The 21,227-nt window shown below is 36.8% G+C and overlaps 1 protein-coding gene across 1 annotated transcript in view; it reads left to right on the top strand.

Moving 5' to 3' along the window:
* The window catches only part of LOC127448110 (potassium voltage-gated channel subfamily H member 3-like), a 189,290-nt gene that overhangs the window by 134,243 nt on the left and 33,820 nt on the right, over positions 1 to 21,227 (top strand). Inside the window, exons 8-10 of the mRNA XM_051710409.1 lie at positions 3,375 to 3,752; positions 11,932 to 12,131; positions 13,511 to 13,760. Of these exons, the coding sequence (XP_051566369.1) occupies positions 3,375 to 3,752; positions 11,932 to 12,131; positions 13,511 to 13,760 (828 nt within the window). The remainder of the gene's footprint in view (positions 1 to 3,374; positions 3,753 to 11,931; positions 12,132 to 13,510; positions 13,761 to 21,227) is intronic.

Genomic DNA, 21,227 nt, shown 5'->3' with positions numbered 1-21,227 from the left:
TATTCATTCCTTTTCCAAGCTGTCAGGATACAAAGTCAATTGGTCTAAATCTGAAGCTTTGGCTCTGACAGCATACTGCCTGGTAACGGCTTTTCAGCCGGGCGCCTTCCAGTGGCCCAAACAGGGCATTAAGTATTTGGATATTTTATTTCCAGCAAATATGACTGATTTAGTCAGAGTTAATTTTGACCCGTTAATAAAAAAGGTTTTCGAGCGATGTGGACAGGTGGGCTTCATTAAATTTATCGATAATTGGGAAGGTTAATGTTATCAAAATGAATTGTATTCCAAAGTATCTAGTTGAAAACAGGTCTTTACTTTTAAGCTGATCTATATTTTTGATTTAATGATTTAACCCATTTCAAATAATTATATGTGTAGTTAAAGGAATAGTTCGCCCAAAAAGGAAAATTCTCTCATAATTTACTCATCCTCGTGCCATACCAGATGTGTATTTCACAAATTAAGATTTTTAGAAGAATATTTCAGCTCTGTAGGTCCATAAAATGCAAGTGAATGGGTGCCAACTTTTTGAAGCTCCAAAGCTCTTGCATGATGTAAGCGCTTAAGCCTCCTCTGCATAGACATTCATACGTAGATCCCTTATTAGCAGTTTAGTTTCTATGGACCGCGATGCTGTTTTGACACAAAAGCAGTTTATGCAGCGGTCTGAGCAAGGAGCTTGTTGTCTGAGGCATCTCCTCCTCTCACTCACTTGCATTCAAACTGATTAAAACAGCACTCCTTGTTGATTGTTCCAAAATGGCGCCACAGTTGACGTATCCAAACCAGCCGAATGAGGCATCTATGTATGATTACTATGCTCCTCTGTTGTAAACAACACTGTGCTTCCGTTTTTTAGTTTTTCGTATTTCACGTGTCAGTTCTCGTGTGAACTTGCCAACACGCTTGACCTCGTGAATTTTTTTGTAACATTTTTTTTTTTTTTAAATATTGATCTATTTCTCACACACACCTAGCGTTTCACTCTGAAGATATTAGACCACTGGAATCATATGGATTATTTTTATGACGGCTATTTGTGATTTTGGAGCTTCAAAAATTGGACTCAATCAGAACTAAGTTTTTTTTCTTTCTACAAACCACAGAAGAACAAATGGATGTAGATATTAACTGGAGCAGAAGGCAATAAAGAGGACAAACATGAATATGCGAGCAAAGCAATACAAACTGAAAAGAGGAAGATTGAAAGAGATACTGAGATGGTGAATAATTGCAGCAGTTTGGAGTCAATCTGTTTGCATTTTTTTGCTTGTTAACAAGGCAGCACATATCAAACTATTGCAAACAACAAAGGGGGATTTTGATGTGTTTATATGCCTGGAGAAGAATTGCCCAGGTTTCTAGTGCATGTGAGAAAGAGAGAAAGATCATGTTAACTGAAGCTAGTCACTGTGTAAATTCAGGTCCAGTATTTCTTCCTAAATGTTGTAATGTTAGAATAAGTGTGTTTGTGTGTGCTTGTGGTGGAGGTTTTTAAAATGTGTGATTGGTCCTCAAACCTCTGAGAACTGCTTCTCCAGCACCTTTTTTCCCTCAGTCTTTCTTATGCCAGTCCTTTTTTTCTCCCTCATTTAATTTCTTTCCTTTCACACTCTTTCTCTCTCTGTCTTTCCTGTCAGTTTTCCTGGTTCTTTCTGTAAATCACTTAAACCCCCACATATGGCACCTGTGCAACCTAGAAGCTAGAAACCTACAGACAAACAAGCAGGGAGAGTGTGGGAAAGAGAGAAAGAATGACAAGAATCAGTCCAAATTATAATCTTAAGAGTTTCAGCCTACTACAATCCAAATTACATTACGAATGCATGTTCAGCACCATGGACAAGGACAGTCACCTTCTCGCTGCTCATTTCTGAGAGTGACCTAAGCACCTTGGACAGAGACCACACACACACTGCATAGTTTTGGAAGTTAAGACCACTTTTAAATATGGCAGTGAATCCTCTTAATTATTGTTCTGTGTGTGTATAGAATACTTTACTCTCTGCCAACAGCTGGTGTGTGGTGAGCATACTGGCGCACTATGGCTGCCGTACCGTCACATCATCAAGGTGGATGCTGCACACTGGTGGTGGTTGAGGAGGGTCCCCTGGTCACTATATAAAGCACTTTGAGTACAGTATCAGAAAAGCGCTAATAAATGTAACGTTCATTCATTTATTCATTCATACATGAGTCAATCCTGAAATTGCCATGGAGGCCATTATAACATTTGACATCTGAACAAGAAACAGGAATGCCAAAATTTTTGGTGTTAGATATTTTTAATGAAAGAAATATTAGTGATCGGAGACATGTTCATTTTGTCACTTCCTGAATGTGGTTGTAGAATGCAGCCGTCACTCTTGTGAATAACCGAACTCTGTTTGCACAGAACAGGATTAAACACTCCGAAGAGGAGTGACAGCTTTATTTAGCTGCAGTGTGTACAAGACCAGAGAGTGGTAATTTGTAACTATTTTGGTAGCATGGACAGTAAACATGGACACTGAGCCAGTCTGACAGATAAACAGAGTTTTCTACCTGCTGACAGAAGCCATTTCTTCTTAAAATGGGTCTTAAAATAATCCCAGATCTGTAGCCTGAAAAGTTATCATATTAGATAAAAGTAGTAGAGTACTGTTGACGATATCATGTTTTGATCATGTACAAGTTAAGCTCAATCAACAGCATTTGTGGCATAATATTGAGTACCACAAAACATTATTTTGACATGCTGCTCCTTTTCTTTATAAAGAGCAAACATCGAGATTACACTGAGACACTTACAATGGAAGGGAATGGGGCCAATTTTTGGTGGGTTTAAAGACAGAAATGTGAAGCTTATAATTTTATTCAGTAAAAGCACATACAATAATTCTTCTGTTAAAACTCATGTAATATTTGAGCTGTAAAGTTGTTTGAATAGTTGTTTTTAAGGTTGTTTTAGGAGTTTAGTGCTTACGCCGTTATGTTGTCATGGCAACAAAATTGTAAAATTGGATACAGCTTTACACATAAAAGGTTAGTATGTGATTTTAACACAATAAACACAAATTGTTTCATCTTGTGCCTGTGATTTGAAGCAGTGAGTATTTTAACGTTTACTGATTTTTCCCATTCACTTCCATGGTAAGTGCCTCACTGTAACCCAGATCATTTTTTTTTTTAAAGTAGGGGCGAGTCAAAACAAATTTTTGTGGTAATCAACATTATGCCGCAAATGCTGTCGATTGAACTTGTATTGAATCCGGAATATTCCTTGAATGGAACATTTGTCAAAGCTTAAAGGTGAGTATTATAGAGACTTTTGGTGACCAAAATAAATTGCTTATTCCCTCTCCTTTATGTTTTTCTCCTTTTTTTTGTAGGCTGGCTACATGAGCTGGGTAAACGTCTTGGCACCCCCTACTTCCTGTCCCCACTTGCCTCCCTCATTCCTGATTCGCTGCGCCCCACCATTTTAGATAGATTGGTAGCCAATACAAGCCAATGGAACACCACTGATCTGGTGGGGCATGACTCTGTATGGAACTCGAGCCAATGGAACGCGACAGGGACAGGGCCGGTGGGCACTGCAATCGCAGGACAGGCTGGAGCAGTACTGGGAGGCGGACCCTCAATTCGGAGTTCGTATGTGACGTCGCTGTACTTTGCTTTAAGCAGTCTGACTAGCGTGGGCTTTGGCAATGTTTCAGCTAATACTGACTCAGAGAAGATCTTCTCTATCTGCACCATGCTGATTGGAGGTAAGGACTAGAATACAGGATTTACAGGTTGACTTAATGCCCATTTAAAGGTGAAGTCAGTAACTTTTGTTGTTTGTGTCATCTTGGACTCAATCAAAATCAGGAGTTTTCAGTTACAAATGCCATTGTAGAAATTCATTATTCACTGTCCAATAACAGGGTGGTTACTGAGATTAAGCAAGTACTATTTGGCTGGTCATGTGATTCTAACATGGCTGCCCCCATGAGGGGACCCTCTACATGTAGAATAAAACAGCTTTTATAAGGTTACTGATATAAATGATATGAGTCTTCATCTCATGTGATTGGTCATGATTTTATGCATATATTTCAAAATTAAAATGAATTTCTTAGGAGTAAACTTTTGTTCACCCTAAAATGAAAATTCTCTCATTTACTCACCCTCATGCCATCCCAGATGTGTATGACTGTTTTTCTTCAGCAGAACACAAATGAAGATTTTTGTTGTTCCATACAGTACAAGTGAATAGTGATAGCTCCAAAAATCATATAAAGGTAACATGAAAGTAATCCAAATGATTCCATAAATCCATATCTTCAGAAGCAATATAATAGGTGTGGGTGAGAAACAGAACAATATTTAAGTCCCTTTTTCACTCTAAATCTCTACTTTACTTTACTTTCAGATGTGAACGTGAAACTAAACAGGCACCACATGTGACTTTCAGATGTAAAAGTGAAGGTGAAAGTGGAGATTTAGAATAAAATATTACTTAAATTTTGATCTGTTTCTCACCCACATCTATTAAATCATTTCTGAAGATATGGATTTAACCACTGGATTACTTCTATGTTTCCTTTACGTGATTTTTGGAGCTACAAAGGTCTGATCACCATTTACTTGCTTTGTATGGACCCACTGAGCTGAAATATTCTTCTAATTGTCTTTGTTTGTGTTCTGCTGAAGAAATACACATAACTAAATTATTTGGATATATAAGCCCTCACGTATGTGAGGAAACCAAGAAAATCACCTTTTTCTTTATCACGGACAAGTGGAAAAGAAATTAATGAACATAATTGAAACAGTACAAGCCTTGAAGTCCAGGCCTATAACAAATGTAGTGAATACAGCATGACACAATCACGTGAAAGAGTGCCTGACCTTGTCCATGCATTGATAATTTAGAGCAATGACAAGGAGCACATAAGAACTGCAAAAATCAAATTTCAAGCTGTGGGACACTCTGTTCTCACTGATGGGGTAGAGATAACTCTCTGATGTATGCCTGGATGTGACACTGGACCAGCCTTGAGGTCTTGATTGTATTTTTGTGGCTAGAACAAATGAAATGTTGTCGTCAAGATTCTGGCTTAAGAATTTGGGGACACAATTTTGATAATCAGATAACGAGATGCTCATAGAATTACAGTACTAATGGGGACATCTGTACTCTTTCAAACAAGAACCATATGTCTTGTTAGGCTGAAAAAGATTTCTGCCTAATATGTGAATGTCATGTATAATGGGGTACGGATATACAGTACTTGTGCTTGTACTTGTACTTGTGAATCCTGTCCTCTCCTCCCTAATCAATATGTTGAAGTCATAGCTTAATGACGTCCTTTAGCTTGCGGGGATCGCAATGTTCACTTACTTCATTATCTTTCCCACCCCTACCAGACAGGTTCATCAATATTCAGAGGAATGATTTTGTCTCTCAAAGCAGTGCCTATTGATGACACTTAAAATGTGCAAGCAAGTGATAATCATGGTTTCACCATCCTGCAATACAAATTGACAGTACAATACTTAATAGCATAAGTTTGAAATACACAACACAACACTGTTTGGAACAGGAACTAAAAACAAAATGTGTTTCATTTCGGTTCGTTCTGAGCAAAAACAATATTATTTCGTTCTGGTTCGGAAGTTCCTCAGCCTCCTTTCCAAAAAGTTACCGGTTAGAACAAAATAAAAGAACGGTTAATAACGTTCTTTTTAAAATGACAGGGGTGAGTGAAATGCCAATTGCAGTGTTGCCAGATCTCACAAGAGTAACAAACAACATGGTCTGGAAAAGCAAGCCCAAAATAAGCCACTCCCCTCACCAAAATAAGAGAAAATAAGCCATTAATTTTTTTTTCCTGTGTGGTGGATTTATTGGCATAGAAATCATAACAAGCAGTTCATGAACAGTTAAGTATAATTTTAATTACAGATCTGCTTCTCATTCAGAACCCAGCAGCATCAAATCTGTATTAATGCATCATCTCTGACAATAATTCTGTGAAGACTTGGAAACAACTGAGAAATGTACTTTTTACCTCTAATAATGTTGTCCTTGTACATGAATTAGCCGTGCATGTACAGTATATGTAGTAATTATACATAGTTGTTAAAAAGGACTTCATTCACAGAATGCAACATCCACAACGGGCAATTAGGCAAAACAAATGTGTGATGCAGCAGTTTCCTTCAGGATCAAAGCACGTTTAATATTTTCAGGCAACATGAAGAGGTGTAGTTCTATAAATTTACTGTGATGATCCCTTTGGCCTTTAGTTTCATGAAAAAATTATCAGAATGAAAATTAACCAGTTATAACCATTTATCAGCATTTAAAAATTACTTTTTCATTCCAGAACAATTTAAAATAATTTTGTTCCAGTTTTCGGTTAAGTTCTCCTAAAAATGTCGTTCGTTTTCGGTTTTCATTTTCGTTCCTTGAACTGTTTTTAGTCTCTGGTTCGGAATACACAACACTTGTCTACAAACTGGTTTATGTTACGTTTGGAATTTGAGTAAGTATCGGTCAATTAATCAAATTGCATAAGACCGAAAACATTTATTCGCTTATAGCTTCGAAACATCTTGATACATTTTTGTCATGAGGATCTGTAGATGCAAGTTCTGTGCGTATTGGATGTACGATCTAGGAGGAAAACGAAAAAGTACGTTTTTCGATGAATTAAAAAAAGCGGGGGGAAAAGTACAAATACACAATACTTTCTTTAAACATCTACATCTCATTGTCATGTCTGATAAATTGATTAAAGCAATAGTTCAGCCAAAAATGAAAATTATTTCATTATTTACTCACTCTCATGTTGCTCCAAACCGGTATGCTGTTATGTATTCCCTGGAACACAAAAGTAGAAATTTTTGAAGAATTGTTACACAGCTTTTTCCATACAATAACAATTTATAGTAATAATGTGTCATAAAATGACAAACAGTACACCTACGGTCTCGTGGACTTAACATAAATGCACATCTGAAGACTATAAGTTCGCTAGTCCACACGAAGTGCACCATATGGGACAGGACCCAAGTGTGCCATATCGGACTTCATTTTCCCTAAGGTTTAAACTTGCTATAGGACTGAATTTCCCAAAAGGACCTCATTGCTGCATTTGCTTTATTAAAGTACTCTTTAGAGAACCATCAGTGGCTGTTAAGTTCTGGGTCCCATTTGACCCCATTTACTTTTAAGCTTCATTTCCCAAGGGCTTCCATTGTTAGAGAGCCAACAATTGCTTTGACCAAGTTATCCATTTAGCTTTGCTACTTATTGATTATCCTTCTCCTCATCAGGGCACATTTCCCAAGTGGTGGATCTGGTTTATTTGACCATTGTTTAACTACCTCTAAATTTTCAGCCCTATAGCAGCAATAGCAGTTGAGTACATATTTGAACAGTGTTCCTGCATCTACTCATTGACATTAATAGACAACATTCTACCAGGGGGGATTAAACCTTTTCATGAGGGTGAATACAGATAAAGTGGGACAACAGGTAAAGTGAGAAATTATGCTTTGTGCTTAATAGGAAAGTTAACTCAAAAATGAAAATTCTGTCATCATTGTACTTACCCTCATGTTGTTCTTTCTTTCCTGGAACACAAAAGAAGATGTTAGGCAGAATGTTAGGGATTGACAGCCTCAGTCACTTTAATTGCAACTTTTTTTTTTTTTTTTAATACAGTGAAAGTGAATGGTTACTGAGAAACGTGAACATTCTGCCTAACATCTTCTCAATGTATTGTTGGATGAAAGAAAGAAAGAAAGTCGAATGGGTTTGGAACAACATGAGGGTGAGTAAATGATGAAATATGTTCATTTTTGGGGTGAACTATCCATTCAACATTTTTTCCTTTTTCTCTTTGTAATGTGTTGTAGATCTTTATTTATTTAAAATACTATTGTGTGAGGATCTTAGCCATTTGGGATCATATTTAAAACAATGCCAAGTTTCTGTAGGTTTAGCAGTATCCTCCATGATGTGTCCAGTGTCATGTTGCATAGTTTGTTTCATTGTTCATAGTAAAATTAGTGATTTTAAAGCTTAAATTCTGTCTGTCTTTGTTTTTATGGTCCAACCCATAAACCCCATGTTAGAATTTAGTGTGGCTTATTTGACATTCTTTTTATCTTCTGTTCAGTTTTTGAAGAAGAAAAATGCTTCAATTGGCCACTCTTAGCTGTTTTCTCCTTACTTGTTTAGCATTGGGATTAGACTAAGTGCCACAGAAATGGAGGCGCTTGTTACCTGTTGGGACAGCCATAATGATTTTTGCTGCTGCATGTGCCCTTTGTTGGCTGGAGAGAGAAGTCATGACAGTGGACTGAATTTTAAAGAATGTCCTCTGGGGCATGAGCAGAGAGACACAGGCCCCATTGCACTTAAGAGGGCCGAATGAGGCCAGCTGAATCCATGCACACTCACACACATACACATCGGAATCAATCTGTCACCAAATCCTACCACTAAGGGCCATTACTGTCCCATCCAGATGACAGCTGTTTTCCTACCTACACACAGAGATTACACACACAGAGGGGATTTGAGAAGCACATCTACACTGATATTCGTTAGACTAAACAACCATACTATTATGCTCATCCCCTTCCAACCAATAGGAAAATTTTATTTCTCAGAGGATGGTACTTATTAGCTGAAACCAGTAGCGTAGCCAAATTAGACCCAGGCCCACTCAGAATATTAGAGATTATTATTTGACTTAAAATATAATTTTATAAAATAGTATACATTCTGATTTCTGAAAGTGTGAAAGAACTGTTTGATTGTGCCGCCTTTCTGTTGTTAAGGAAAATTTGGTAAAAGAACATTTGGGTGAAAATTTGGCCCATCCATTTTTATTGAGGCCCACCCAAAAGTAATTTCCTGGCTACACACTTGGCTGAAGAATGATGATAGAATAAAAATTATGTCATAATTTTCTCACTCTCATGTTGTTCTAAACCTGTTTGACTTTCTTTTGTATGTGAAACACAAAAAGAGATTTTAGGCAGAATGTTACAGGTAACCTCAGCCACTGTTCACTTTTATTTCATCGTTTTATCTATACAATGAAAGTGGATGGTGACTCAGATTGTCATTCTGCCTAACATCTAATCCTGTGTTCCACACAAGAAAGAAATCATACAGGTTACAAATAACCCATGAGGGTGAGTAAATTATGCCATAATTTTCATTTTTGGATTAACTATAGCTTTAATTTGTTCTGAAATTTCTTAGGAGAAAAATAAATAGAAAGAGTACACTGTTGTCACTGGGTTAGAGTATAGAGCTAGAAAATTTATGTAGATAGTAGAGCTCAGATAATTTGGCATTTGGAGTTTGATGTTTGAATTTATATTTTTTAATTTAATTTTTTAATTTAAATCTTTGATTTTGGTATCTTGGAAAATCTGAGCAAAGTGTGAGTCATTGTTTAGACAACTCCAGAGGAGATGTGTGTGAGATTACTAGGGTCATTTTCTCTGGAAAAAATCTGAAAAGTTGGAGACTTCAGCAGAAGTCTCATTTTGCTCTCAATTTAATCACATTGCTGTCTTGGGGGAAAAAAATTAGATATTGAAGAGAGATCATCTGTGAATTTTGTTTCCTACGGGCATCAGACGGTAGCTTTTATTAATTCTTTTGGCTCCCTATTTGAAGATTTTCATGGATTTCAGCACATCCAAGCACTCAACGGTCACACAGCCCAGGTGCAACCACTTACACAGAGCACAGTTCTTGAGTAGAAGAGAGGCATGCAATTTCCGCAACAATTTATACTGCAGACTTCAATTAGCACTTCCATAAGTACTCTCCAATCCTTCTTGATTGTTTAGACTCGTGTTAGCTAAGTTCACAAGGTTACATAAATAAATGGTATAGTGTTTGGCTGTGGAGAGAAAACTGTTGATTTTACTTGGTTCGGTTTGTCACACTGAACTGAACCTCTGCTGAGGAAACTATTAGTTTGCTGTCCTTGTCTTGAGATCAAGAAGTAGATGACAGGCAAGAAGCATGAAGCTAAACTTGAGGTGATCCAATCACTAAATACAAGTGTAAACATGGTCAGACAAGTACACAAATCTTATATAATAGTCCTGTCATGATCACATTTATCAAAATGTAGATCAGCTGCACTTCATCTACTAGACCTAGAAGAGCCTAAAAGAAGCAACATCAGAGAGAGGACCTCTCTTAAATTCCTGTTTCCTTGTTTCACCATGGCTTAATTAATAACTACTGTTTGAAAGTCTTCAAGAGCTTCAAGTCTGTTTGACATTCCTGCAGACATATTATAGTAGTACAGTACATACACACACATATATATATATATATATACACACACACACATCTTTTAAATAGGATAAATGTACTCGAGAAACAAAATTATTTAAGATATAAAAAATCTTGTTTTCAAAGAAGCCTAAAAAAAATGTAGTGAGGTTTATGCTTCATACAAGAACAATTTTTTTTTAAAGCTACATTATGTAACTTTTTTGTAAAAAAACAAAATGTTATTAATGAGAGAGTGAAACAAAAATCCATCTTCCAAACCATGTATTTACTTTACCCAAAGACACTTTGATAATCCTATAATAATAATTAATATTTTAGAGCTGTCGGGACAGATTTCACGGGAAATTACATACATACGTCATTCGACTGTGTGTGTTGACATCATATCCATACACAGAGAAAATAAGCTCTGGCTACTGTGCCGCATGTATGGTATGGAAGTAGCGTGAAGCTGAATGTTTGTTGTCACAACAAACAAGAAAAATTGACCATGGATCATTCAAAATGGCAAACCTCCAGGGAATCACCAGTTGTAAAAACAAAGAAACCCCGAACAGAGCAGAGTCTACAAGCAAAAAGGGAAAGCGACAGAGTTCGTAATATAACCTGAATCAACATCGGCTTGGCTTTTCAGAGGTGTTGACAACTCTGAGATCTGAAAAGATTTAAAAGCGACCCAGAGATGGCTTTTGTCTTACTCAACAGGTTAGATATTTTATTGATATTGTTTATGTATAGTTGTGTAATCACACACACACACACACGTCTGTGTGTGTGTAGTGAAATACAATAATTATACTGTAATCGGTGCAGAACTTTTCACTTGCTAGCACGCGTGTGTATTTTTCTTTATAACAGCAATAATTTTTATAAATAAATCTTTAGTCCTAGGCTTGCCAAGGACATATGAGTCTTGAAATGATGTTGACCACTGGTTGGTAACAATGGCAATCTATAAATTAGTTACTACCATGGTCTATTTGGTCAGAATATCCTGCAGTTATAAAAACTTTACAAAGTTTGACCTTACCAGACTAGGAAATGTTATGTCTAATGTTAACAAACATTGCCTAACTTTTGTAATGTCATTTATTTCAAAACGACAATGTTTCCAATAAGTCAAAACAACAGCATAAGTTATGGCACTCATCTGCTCAGATGACATGTGTTCATATATCCATCTTTTCCTTTCTTTTGTTATTTATTTGTCCATTTGCTCTGATAAGATGTACTGTATCCAGTGTACACCGGTGCCTCGAACCACATTCATCTGCGCAGAGAAGTAGAGCCGAAGCACAACTTACGTCATTACCAAAACAATGTTCTTCTGTAAGACACATGCAGTTTTATTTTTTAACCGCTAGAGGGCCAAAAGTTACGTAGAGTAGCTTTTTAAGCATTAACCTTACTTTTTTTATACAGAGTTCCTATATCTTCTGTCCTTTTGGTCCTTGAGTAAATATATCTTGTTTAAATATGTTTAGATAACTTTGTCTACTGGAAAACAAGACAAAAATGCTGAGAAAGAAAATGTTTTGAAAGAGGACCTGATCCGCATAATGCATAACAATTAGGTTTTTTTAATTCTTTGAATTGTTTGTTGTGCCTCTCCCCAGCACTCATGCATGCTGCGGTCTTTGGGAACGTGACAGCCATCATCCAGCGCATGTACTCGCGCCGCTCGCTCTATCACACCCGCACAAAAGACCTCAAGGACTTCATCCGCGTGCATCGACTGCCCAAGGCCCTCGCTCAACGCATGCTGGAGTGTTTTCAGACAACATGGTCCGTCAACAACGGCATCGATGTCAGCGAGGTAGGAAGTCAAAAGTTCAAGTCAGAGCCTCATCCAAGTTAGGAACACGTGCAGTTGGTCTGTGCAGTCCTGTAGATCCTACTTATTGAAGAACATCATTGTTTTGTTTTATTTTATCACTTCTTAACGTGGCTACTCCAGCACTCTGTAAAGATTAATGGACTAAAGTGAAGTCTGAATTAAGTGGTGAATTGTGTACTGCTTGGTGTTATTGGAATATGAAGAAGAGCAGTTTATGATGACCTCCAGGAGGAAATGCCTTTAACATTTACAGAGAATGCATTTTGCGTTCATTATTTCGCTGTGCGAATGTTATGCATCTTAATAGGTGGTGTTGAAAAGCTTCCACTGAAATGTAGCCTTTAAAAATAAATGAAGTGTGAAAACTCTTGTAATGAAATGTCCAGATGTACTCCACTAAGTTCATGCTCATATTGTTATATTTTTGTTTTTAACATTTCTTTGCTCCCTCTAACGCAGCAATTGGTTTAATCCAAATAGTTTATTTTTACAACATTATTGAATTTCTTGATATAAAATCATCAGTGTGATTTGACCCATTATTCCATGATTAGAGCTTAATGCTATTATCCTTTTTCTATTACCTTTTCTCCCTTTCTGTTTCTCATCCTTTTACATCAATCCCTCATCTCTTTTATCATTTAATTTATTTTCTCTTTCCACCCGCTTCTTATTCATACTGTATCTCTTTTCTGAACATGAACAATCAGATTCCATCTTTCTTTCACAATGTATTTAATGAGCCTCTTTCAAAACACTCATTACATAGCGCTTAACTCTCTCTCTCTCTCTCTCTCTGCTTTCATATCCAATATTCTGCATTATCTCCCATCAAAGTCCAAGTGTAAGAGTATGCTACAGCCTGTTTCTTTGCTGCAGTTGTTTCTTTGATGATGGTGTTTATATCAAAAGCTTGTTTATGCTTCTCAAGAATCAGTAGATCAACAGTAGGGTTTGTGCAGTGTGGCAATCATGATGATATTTAGAATCTAGAAGCATAAAGTGTGGATTGCCTTTTACATGTTTACTCTTCAAATAAAGGTTCCAATTAAAACCAAAAAGGGCTTTACAGCCTGATGCCAGTGGAGTAACTTTAAAGTTCCACTAAGAACTATTTATATTACTTTAGAAAATCATTCATGTGCTGGTGCTTTAAAGAGTTCACAAACCAAAACCCTGATCTGTGAACTTATAATGTGACATCAAAAACTTTTTTGTCTTTGAAGTACCATAAAGCCAATTTTAGAACCCTATACAGGGAAAAGAACTGTCAAAGAAACTATAGAGTGTATGTATGCATTTATTCTGTTCCTCTGTCTAGTTTCTCTAACCCTGTCTCTCTATTTGTCCTTTCCCAGCTCCTGAAAGATTTCCCAGATGAACTGCGGGCCGATATTGCCATGCACCTGAATAAAGAACTCCTGCAGCTGCCTCTGTTTGAGTCGGCCAGTCGCGGGTGTCTACGGTCCCTGTCCCTCATCATCAAAACCTCTTTCTGTGCTCCAGGGGAGTTCCTCATTCGCCAGGGTGACGCTCTGCAGGCCATCTATTTTGTCTGCTCGGGCTCCATGGAAGTGCTCAAGGATAACACTGTGCTGGCTATATTAGGTGGGTTTGCACACACACAAACACACACACAAAGAGAGAGAGAGAGAGAGAGAATTAGAAACTATATTAATGAGGACATCTAACAGACACAGTAGCTTTCATTCCAAAATAATGCACCCTACCCCTAAACACACTAGACACTATGTTCTATTATACATATTTGTTCTATTAATCTAGTAAATATTGCATGTGTTGTAAATTAACAAGTACTTACCTAATGCATGTGTTGAAGGCAGCGGCGGGCCGTGCATTAAAAGTCTAGGCCTTCAGTGTGATTCATGCCATTAAGAAAACACTTTCACAATGAATAAGACACACTATGTCTTTGGGCATCATACATTATGTCGCAGCTAACTAGTAATATCAATTAACATTTTAAGAACATGACCACGCACGAAAGCCATAACTTGAAAAGACACTTAAGGCTCAAGCAAGCCTAATTTTAACTGCAGCATGACTGTTTGTGAAATGAATGTCTCCCGAACAGACATTCAAAAATCATAATTTTTCATATGAATCTACCAAGGAGGTCTATAATACCTGGAAAAGTCTATCTAATAATATTTGCGATTTAAATGTTGTTTGCAATCAATTTCTTTTCGTCATGGTACACGGTTATGCTGCGTTCCATTCAAGTTGGATGTGGGATATTCCTACTTGATATCTCCGACCATAAATGCATTCCATTCCCCGATACTCGGAACTGCAATGCAGTTTATCACTTACTTTGTATATCTCCCTGAGTGTCTACATGTTTGTGTGACATCATGCCCCTGCATCTCGGTTGAGAATTTCTGCACGAGCCTACAAGTTTTAATTCTGATTTAAAGATGCATTCCATTGTACTTTTCCTAGTAGGAAGTTGTAAAATCCGACTTTCCGATGTTGAACGGAACACAGCACTAATTTTCAAAGCTTGATCGGACACTGAATGCTCAAGCAGCCTAATTTTCACTTAGAAAACTCCTGAAGTTGCCATAACAATGCAAAAAGCACTTGCCAATTTGCTTGAAGTGAAAATAAGTCCTCCTTTCCTGTTTAATTAATTAAGCAATCACACCATCATGCAGAACATCTCAGATTTTTAAATCCATAAGGATCTCTTTCTCAATGGCGATAGCGGCAGTAATAACAGTCAACTCGTTAACAAGATCTCACGCTCTTCGCTTTCAAATTACATCATTTAAAGCGTGATTGCACCAGCACCAGCTAGAAGGCCTCAACCGGGACATATCCTAAAGATCACACCCACCAAGAACAAATAAATCAATCTGATTGGCTGATGAATCTGACAATCTGACTTTAGGTGCTCATTCATTTGCACTTTTGAGGGATTCTGTGGAAATTCTGAAGGCCTGACGGGGTGGAGCTCAGGCTCACGCACTGCTTCGGGCATGTAATTTGTGAAACAGTTGTCGCATTTTGCTTGTAAGCATCAAGGAAGAAATTCTGACTGGATAAACATTTCGTTTTTCTCTATTTGTTTGTAGATTAATAAAGAGTGGAAAGCGATTAAAAATACATAGGCAAAAAGGTCAATGAGAATGAAAGGATGAAAAATATTTATTTATTTGGCATGTTAGGCCAGCAGAGAAGGCTTTGCTGGCCCTGAGAATTCGCCACTGATTGAAGGTAACAGGTATTAAATTTTATATTACTGCTACTGAGAAGTGAAAAAATGCAACCAATTGTATTTTAGCTCAAACTATGGTCATTTGTAACACTACAGCTATTCTGCACACATATTACTACTTGTCAGTCATGCTGGCTTACTCAAAAGCTTCTATATTATAATTTCACAGCAATTTAAAAGCCCATTTAAAATTCCTCCTATCACTATTGATTGGGCTTCCTGTGTAAGATTGAGACAGGCAAATACAATAAAAATGTGCCAACACACACACGCACGCACACATACACACACTATCAATTAATATCATTGTATCATTTGGGATTTTAAATGAAATAAATTACGGTTCTTTCAATGCCCCGGCACACCGGCACTCTCACTTTGCTCCACAAATCTAATCCACCCACTATCTCTATTTCTTATTGTATTGAGGTAGGAATTCCCATATAATTTTCAAGTCTATTGAACAGTCACAATCCCCCTCCCCCATTCTCTCTCTCGCTCACTCTTTTACGCCACATAATCGACTCATTGGATTCATTTACTCAATAATTGTCTTCCATTATTATGCATATTAATGGCATATATTACCTGTGAGATGCAGCTACTGTTGATGATGAGGCTAAATACGGTTTCTCAAATGTACATGCCAATGCATTGTCTGATATGCTAAAACATGCCAACATACAAGCTCTGTTACAAAACCTAGTAGCTACATACATTGTAGGCTACCTTCTAAGGGGCTGTTCAAACAGAACACATACTTGTGTTCTGACTGCGCTATTTAGCTGTTTTTGAACACAAGGTGTCGTGTGTGAACAGCTCCTGAGGCAGCATCCTAATTGAAATGAAAACCCTGATTTGCAAGTTTGTACATGTTCAGCAAATGCGTGAATCACACGGTTAGCACTACACATGCTAATTGCACAGGAGGCTCCATTCACATTTGATTCCTATAGAGTTTGACATAAGCATGTTAATGCTGCAATACTCTAATAAGCATAACAAAATACATAGCACACAAGACTATTGGGTAAAATATATAAAAAAAATATTTGATTGAACTTTTTATTATTTTATTTTTTCATATATGAGTAGATTTATAGTCTGCATTTTTCTCAACTGGTTTGCCATCTTGAAGGAATTTTTCACTGAGCTTGTCATAATGCACTCTGGAAATGCCTTCTCTGTGAAGGATACATGTGATACTGACTTAGAACTTGGCCATGAAAGGTATTTTTGAAGGAAGCATAGTTTTGCAGACTACCTTTCAGAACAGATTTCACATTGGGACCAGAGCTACAGTGTCTGATATGTAAAAACTCCCATTTACCTGGAAACCATGGACTGTATTGTTCTTGACCAATTGATTGACCTGAGAACATCTTTGCCCAGAGCTGGTAGAAATATGAAACCTGCACCCTAATGTTATTCCGTGCTCTCATGCCATAAGAGACATTAGCAATCCAGCTCACATGTACTGTGTGTGTGCCTGAAATTGTTATTCCATGCACAGTATCCCTTGTTCTCACACTTACAGAAGAATTCTTAACATAATCGCATGTCTTGTGCTCTTGATGTATAAAAATGTCTCCACAGACACACAAACATACGCATAGACATTTTATCCATGTAGTAATTCAGGCAGCTCTGGTGTAGACATATATATATATATATATATATATATATATATATATATATATATATATATATATACATACATACATACATACATACATACTATGTGTGTGTGTGTGTGTTTGTGAATATGAAAAGGTCAGTGCTTGGTATGGTATTGTGGTGGTTAATGAATTGGGTAGGCAGCTCAGATGTGAACCCCAGCAGAACAGATAAATGAGGATTCATGATTTGATGTCCTGTTGTGCCCTTGAGTGACGCACTTAACCTTCAGGTTTCTCTATAGGTGGGGGACTGTGCCAGCAGTAACTGCGCTGTAATCCTCTTTGGATAACAAGCATCTGCTCATTAAAAAAAAATAAAAAAATAAATGTAAATGGGCCGTCTTTCCTCTGTGAATCATTCCTATGTGGCCTTGCATGGGCACATTGCATAGGGATAACGTCATCTAATAGCTAATCACACAATCTTTTAATATGAATTGCAGGGACACTAGGGCTAGTTGTCACACTTTACACTCCAGTAAATATTTACGAGGGTAGGTTTGTTTGTTTTTGACACAAATATTATAGTCTTGGCTACAATGAAACTACTGAACAGTTTCCACTTTGATTTCCCAGGAGGAGGATACAGTTAATTTAACACTCATTGACCCTATAGGTAAATATTGTCATGCCATATATCCTTGCCCTAAGAACACAGTTCAGCCTGTAAGTTAAAATCTACCTTTATTATATAGTTGACCCTTGCCTAAATGTATGCCAGTGTGGTTCCTTTGTTTACCCAACAACTATTACAAAAAAATGATGATACTGGAATTTTAGTATGGAGGATAGAATTCACAAAAAAGTATTCTTATTTTAGACAGTTCTGAACCAACAGGTTAACACCTTCTAGTGAAAAAAAGTACAGTATATTTGCATTTAAACTATTGGCTCACAAGTCACAACCTTAGTTAATATGGCCAGTATGATAAGTTCCCCATGTGACAACTAGCACCGGTCTCTCCTCGTAAGTGTCCTATATCATTAACAAAAAGTCTGTGCCTAATGTATTAAAAACTGGACTCATTGTTGCTAAAATTATGGAATCACTTCTGAATTTAAATATAAATCAATAGATAAAAATGTAGTTATGAAAGTGGGCACAACATATAGACATTAGTGATAAAATGTCTATGCTGCAATAGACCTACTGCCACTGACGCCTTGTAATAATTTAATTATAAACTTTACTTACATATGACCTTTCAATATCATTATGTTCTATTCGATTTGATTTACAAATTAATGGATAAAAACAGAATTAAATAAATGGAAGCAAACATAATATAATTATACAAATATAATAGAAAAAAAAATGAATGAATGGTAAAACAACAAAATTGGAAGCAATTAAAAAAATGCCTTTCTGCTTCATGTAGAAAAATACACTGCACAAATGCCTCCCAAACAACCTTGTTGAGAAGATTTTTTTTAGAAACAAGATAACAGCAGGTAAAACTGCCTTCGGCCAATAGCAGCAGGAAACCAGGTGAATAACCTTAAAGCCTAGTTTTGGGAACTTGAAGGTGAACATATTTTTTTTTAAGCTGCTTGGGTAAGAAAGCTTTCCCTAGAAACCTAAATATAAATGATCACTCAAATAAATAATTGCATGTGCAGTTTTATCTCTGCAGTGCAGAGATTAAAGGAAGATTCACCAAAATTGAATTCTGTCATCATTTCCTCACCCTCACGTCATCCCAAATCCGGAATATTTTCTTTCTTCTGTGAAACACAAAAATTATTTGAAGAATGTTCAAGAATTTTCATTTCAGGTGAATTAATCCTTTTAAGTGCAATTATTTGTTACGGCTCACATTTTATCAAGGCGATGAAGGTTACACAATTTAAAGTTCAACCATATTCTAAATGGCATGTGTTTTTGCCTCGCAGGAGATACAAATGTCAAATGAGCATGTATATTAGATACGAAGACTGACAGTAACTGTGCACAATGTGTGTTGTTGCATTACATATGAGGCTTGATCTTTGGGGTTTAGTTACTGTAAATACACAGACAGGAACAGGGAGATCTTCATTTCTGTTTAATCCTTGGATTATTTTTCATAATCCTTAAGTAATGTGATGCACCAGACCATATGGACCAATAATAAGCGAATGCTCTTCTATTTGAAATGTATTTTCAATGCAGTGCTGTCAGAGATGGCCCATATACCTTTGAATGTTTATGTAGTAGATTTCCATCAACACATCCTTGCTGTAGTCTTTTTGTGCCTATAGCTTCTGCTTACTTTTTCATTGTGTTGTTTTAGTTAGTGTGACACCCAGGTCCCTCGGCTGAGCCTTTCGGTGTGATTCCTGTTGCTTCTTAGAAAACTGGGTGGCAGCAGCTGTGACCATAGATGGACAACAACATTTTTACTGTTTGTTTTCACCTTTCATCTGAGAATAGACCAGCTGTAGCCTAAACAAACATGTGGCCTGCTCTGTGTTTAGATTCTAAAAGTGTTAGGAGCCAGACCCATGTAATATGGTAATTACATTGAACGCCAAGGTACTTACATGTCCAAATAGTACATGTCCAAACAACTATTGTATGGCTTTACCAAGGTATTATGTCCAAAAAACTATGGTAATACCATGGCACTTTTTGGTACTTTTTTGTTAGTGGCAGATGAGATGAATCAGCCGTGAGTTAAAGTATAGGTTCTGCGTAACAAAAATGGGCGTTTCCCAATCAATGGCCGTTTGGAAACTGGGATGGGCATTTTCAACTATCCAGTGAAAGTAGGAAATCTGTATATAGTAATCAGTAGGCATTTTCAAACCAGGACGGGCATTTTTTCAACTATCTAGTAGGCAAATCAAGTAAAACGGTTGAAAAACACCCATCTTGGTTTGAAAACACCCACTAATTGGGAAACGGCCATTTTTGTTCTACAGAGACACCAGTCTCATGAGGTTGCCAGAGCTTGTTCACTAACAGTACAGTGGGGATGAAAACAAAGCAACATAGTGATGTAAAATAATAAGAAAAAATAAGAAATGTTTAAGAATCAGCACTTGTGTTTTTGCATCACTAATCAATTAACACATTTTTTTAAAACTCCTTTTTAGGAAAGGTCAGATTTCCTGGCTTCCATTGCACACAAGATGCCCTGTAGAACATTCTCATTTCATGCTGGGATAACATGTATCATTAGGTGTTGCACAAAAAATGTGTCCACACCAGATTGAGTGCATACTGTTATTCAAGCAAAATTGGGACATAGTATGACATACCAAAAACTAAGTTAAAAAGTTAATGTTTATTTTTTTTAATTCAATGTGTCACTCTCATTCGTATGCTGATAATATAATTTGTAATGGGGAAAAAAAACTGCATTTAAGTAGAAAATAATGCTATGCATTTTCACATGTGGAATGACTTCACAGATCATTCAATATATATATATATATATATATATATATATATATATATATATATATATATATATATATATATATATATATAAATAATTATTATTATATAAATATATATTTTTATATCATTTACATGGGGCCTAGAATTTTTCCTTCATACTAAAGTCTACATTTCTTATTCAGATGTTAACAGATTTCCATCATAAATTAACAATTTGTTGTATCTAAACCCCCTCTTGTACAGTGCTTATAGTTAATCTGGATATAAAGGCTCTCAAAAGGTCACAGTAAACGATGCGCCAGAGCTCTTGCCGAGCTAAAGGTTCCTGTGTGTGTGTGTCTTTCTTTATCTCCGAACGCCTGGACCCTGTTCCTCTGATCAAATCAAATATTGGTGTGCCGCTAGGCCACATCAACCTCTCACACACTTAATAATTGATGGTCAATATATTATTAAAATGCTTTGACTATTAAAACAGGCTGACACATAAATGGGAGAGTCATAGATCTCCACACACCCATGAAAAATAATGTGGGTTGGAAGGGGATGAATTAAAGAATGGGAAAAGGAATATGCAGTCGGGGGGTATAGACACTGACAATACGAATGTGCAAATACAAGCACACTTTCTTTACTCTGCACACAGCTCTGTTCCAAAACCTAGTGAGCTGCATGAAAGGCATCATAGGTGCACTCCTGATGCAAAGGCTGTTCCAAATTACAGGCAAAAGAACAATGCTGCCTTCTAGGACCACATCCTATGTAATATG

The sequence above is a fragment of the Myxocyprinus asiaticus genome, chromosome 11, assembly GCF_019703515.2.
Source record: "Myxocyprinus asiaticus isolate MX2 ecotype Aquarium Trade chromosome 11, UBuf_Myxa_2, whole genome shotgun sequence".
Taxonomy (NCBI): domain Eukaryota; kingdom Metazoa; phylum Chordata; class Actinopteri; order Cypriniformes; family Catostomidae; genus Myxocyprinus; species Myxocyprinus asiaticus.
This window is presented reverse-complemented; position numbering and strand designations above follow the sequence as displayed.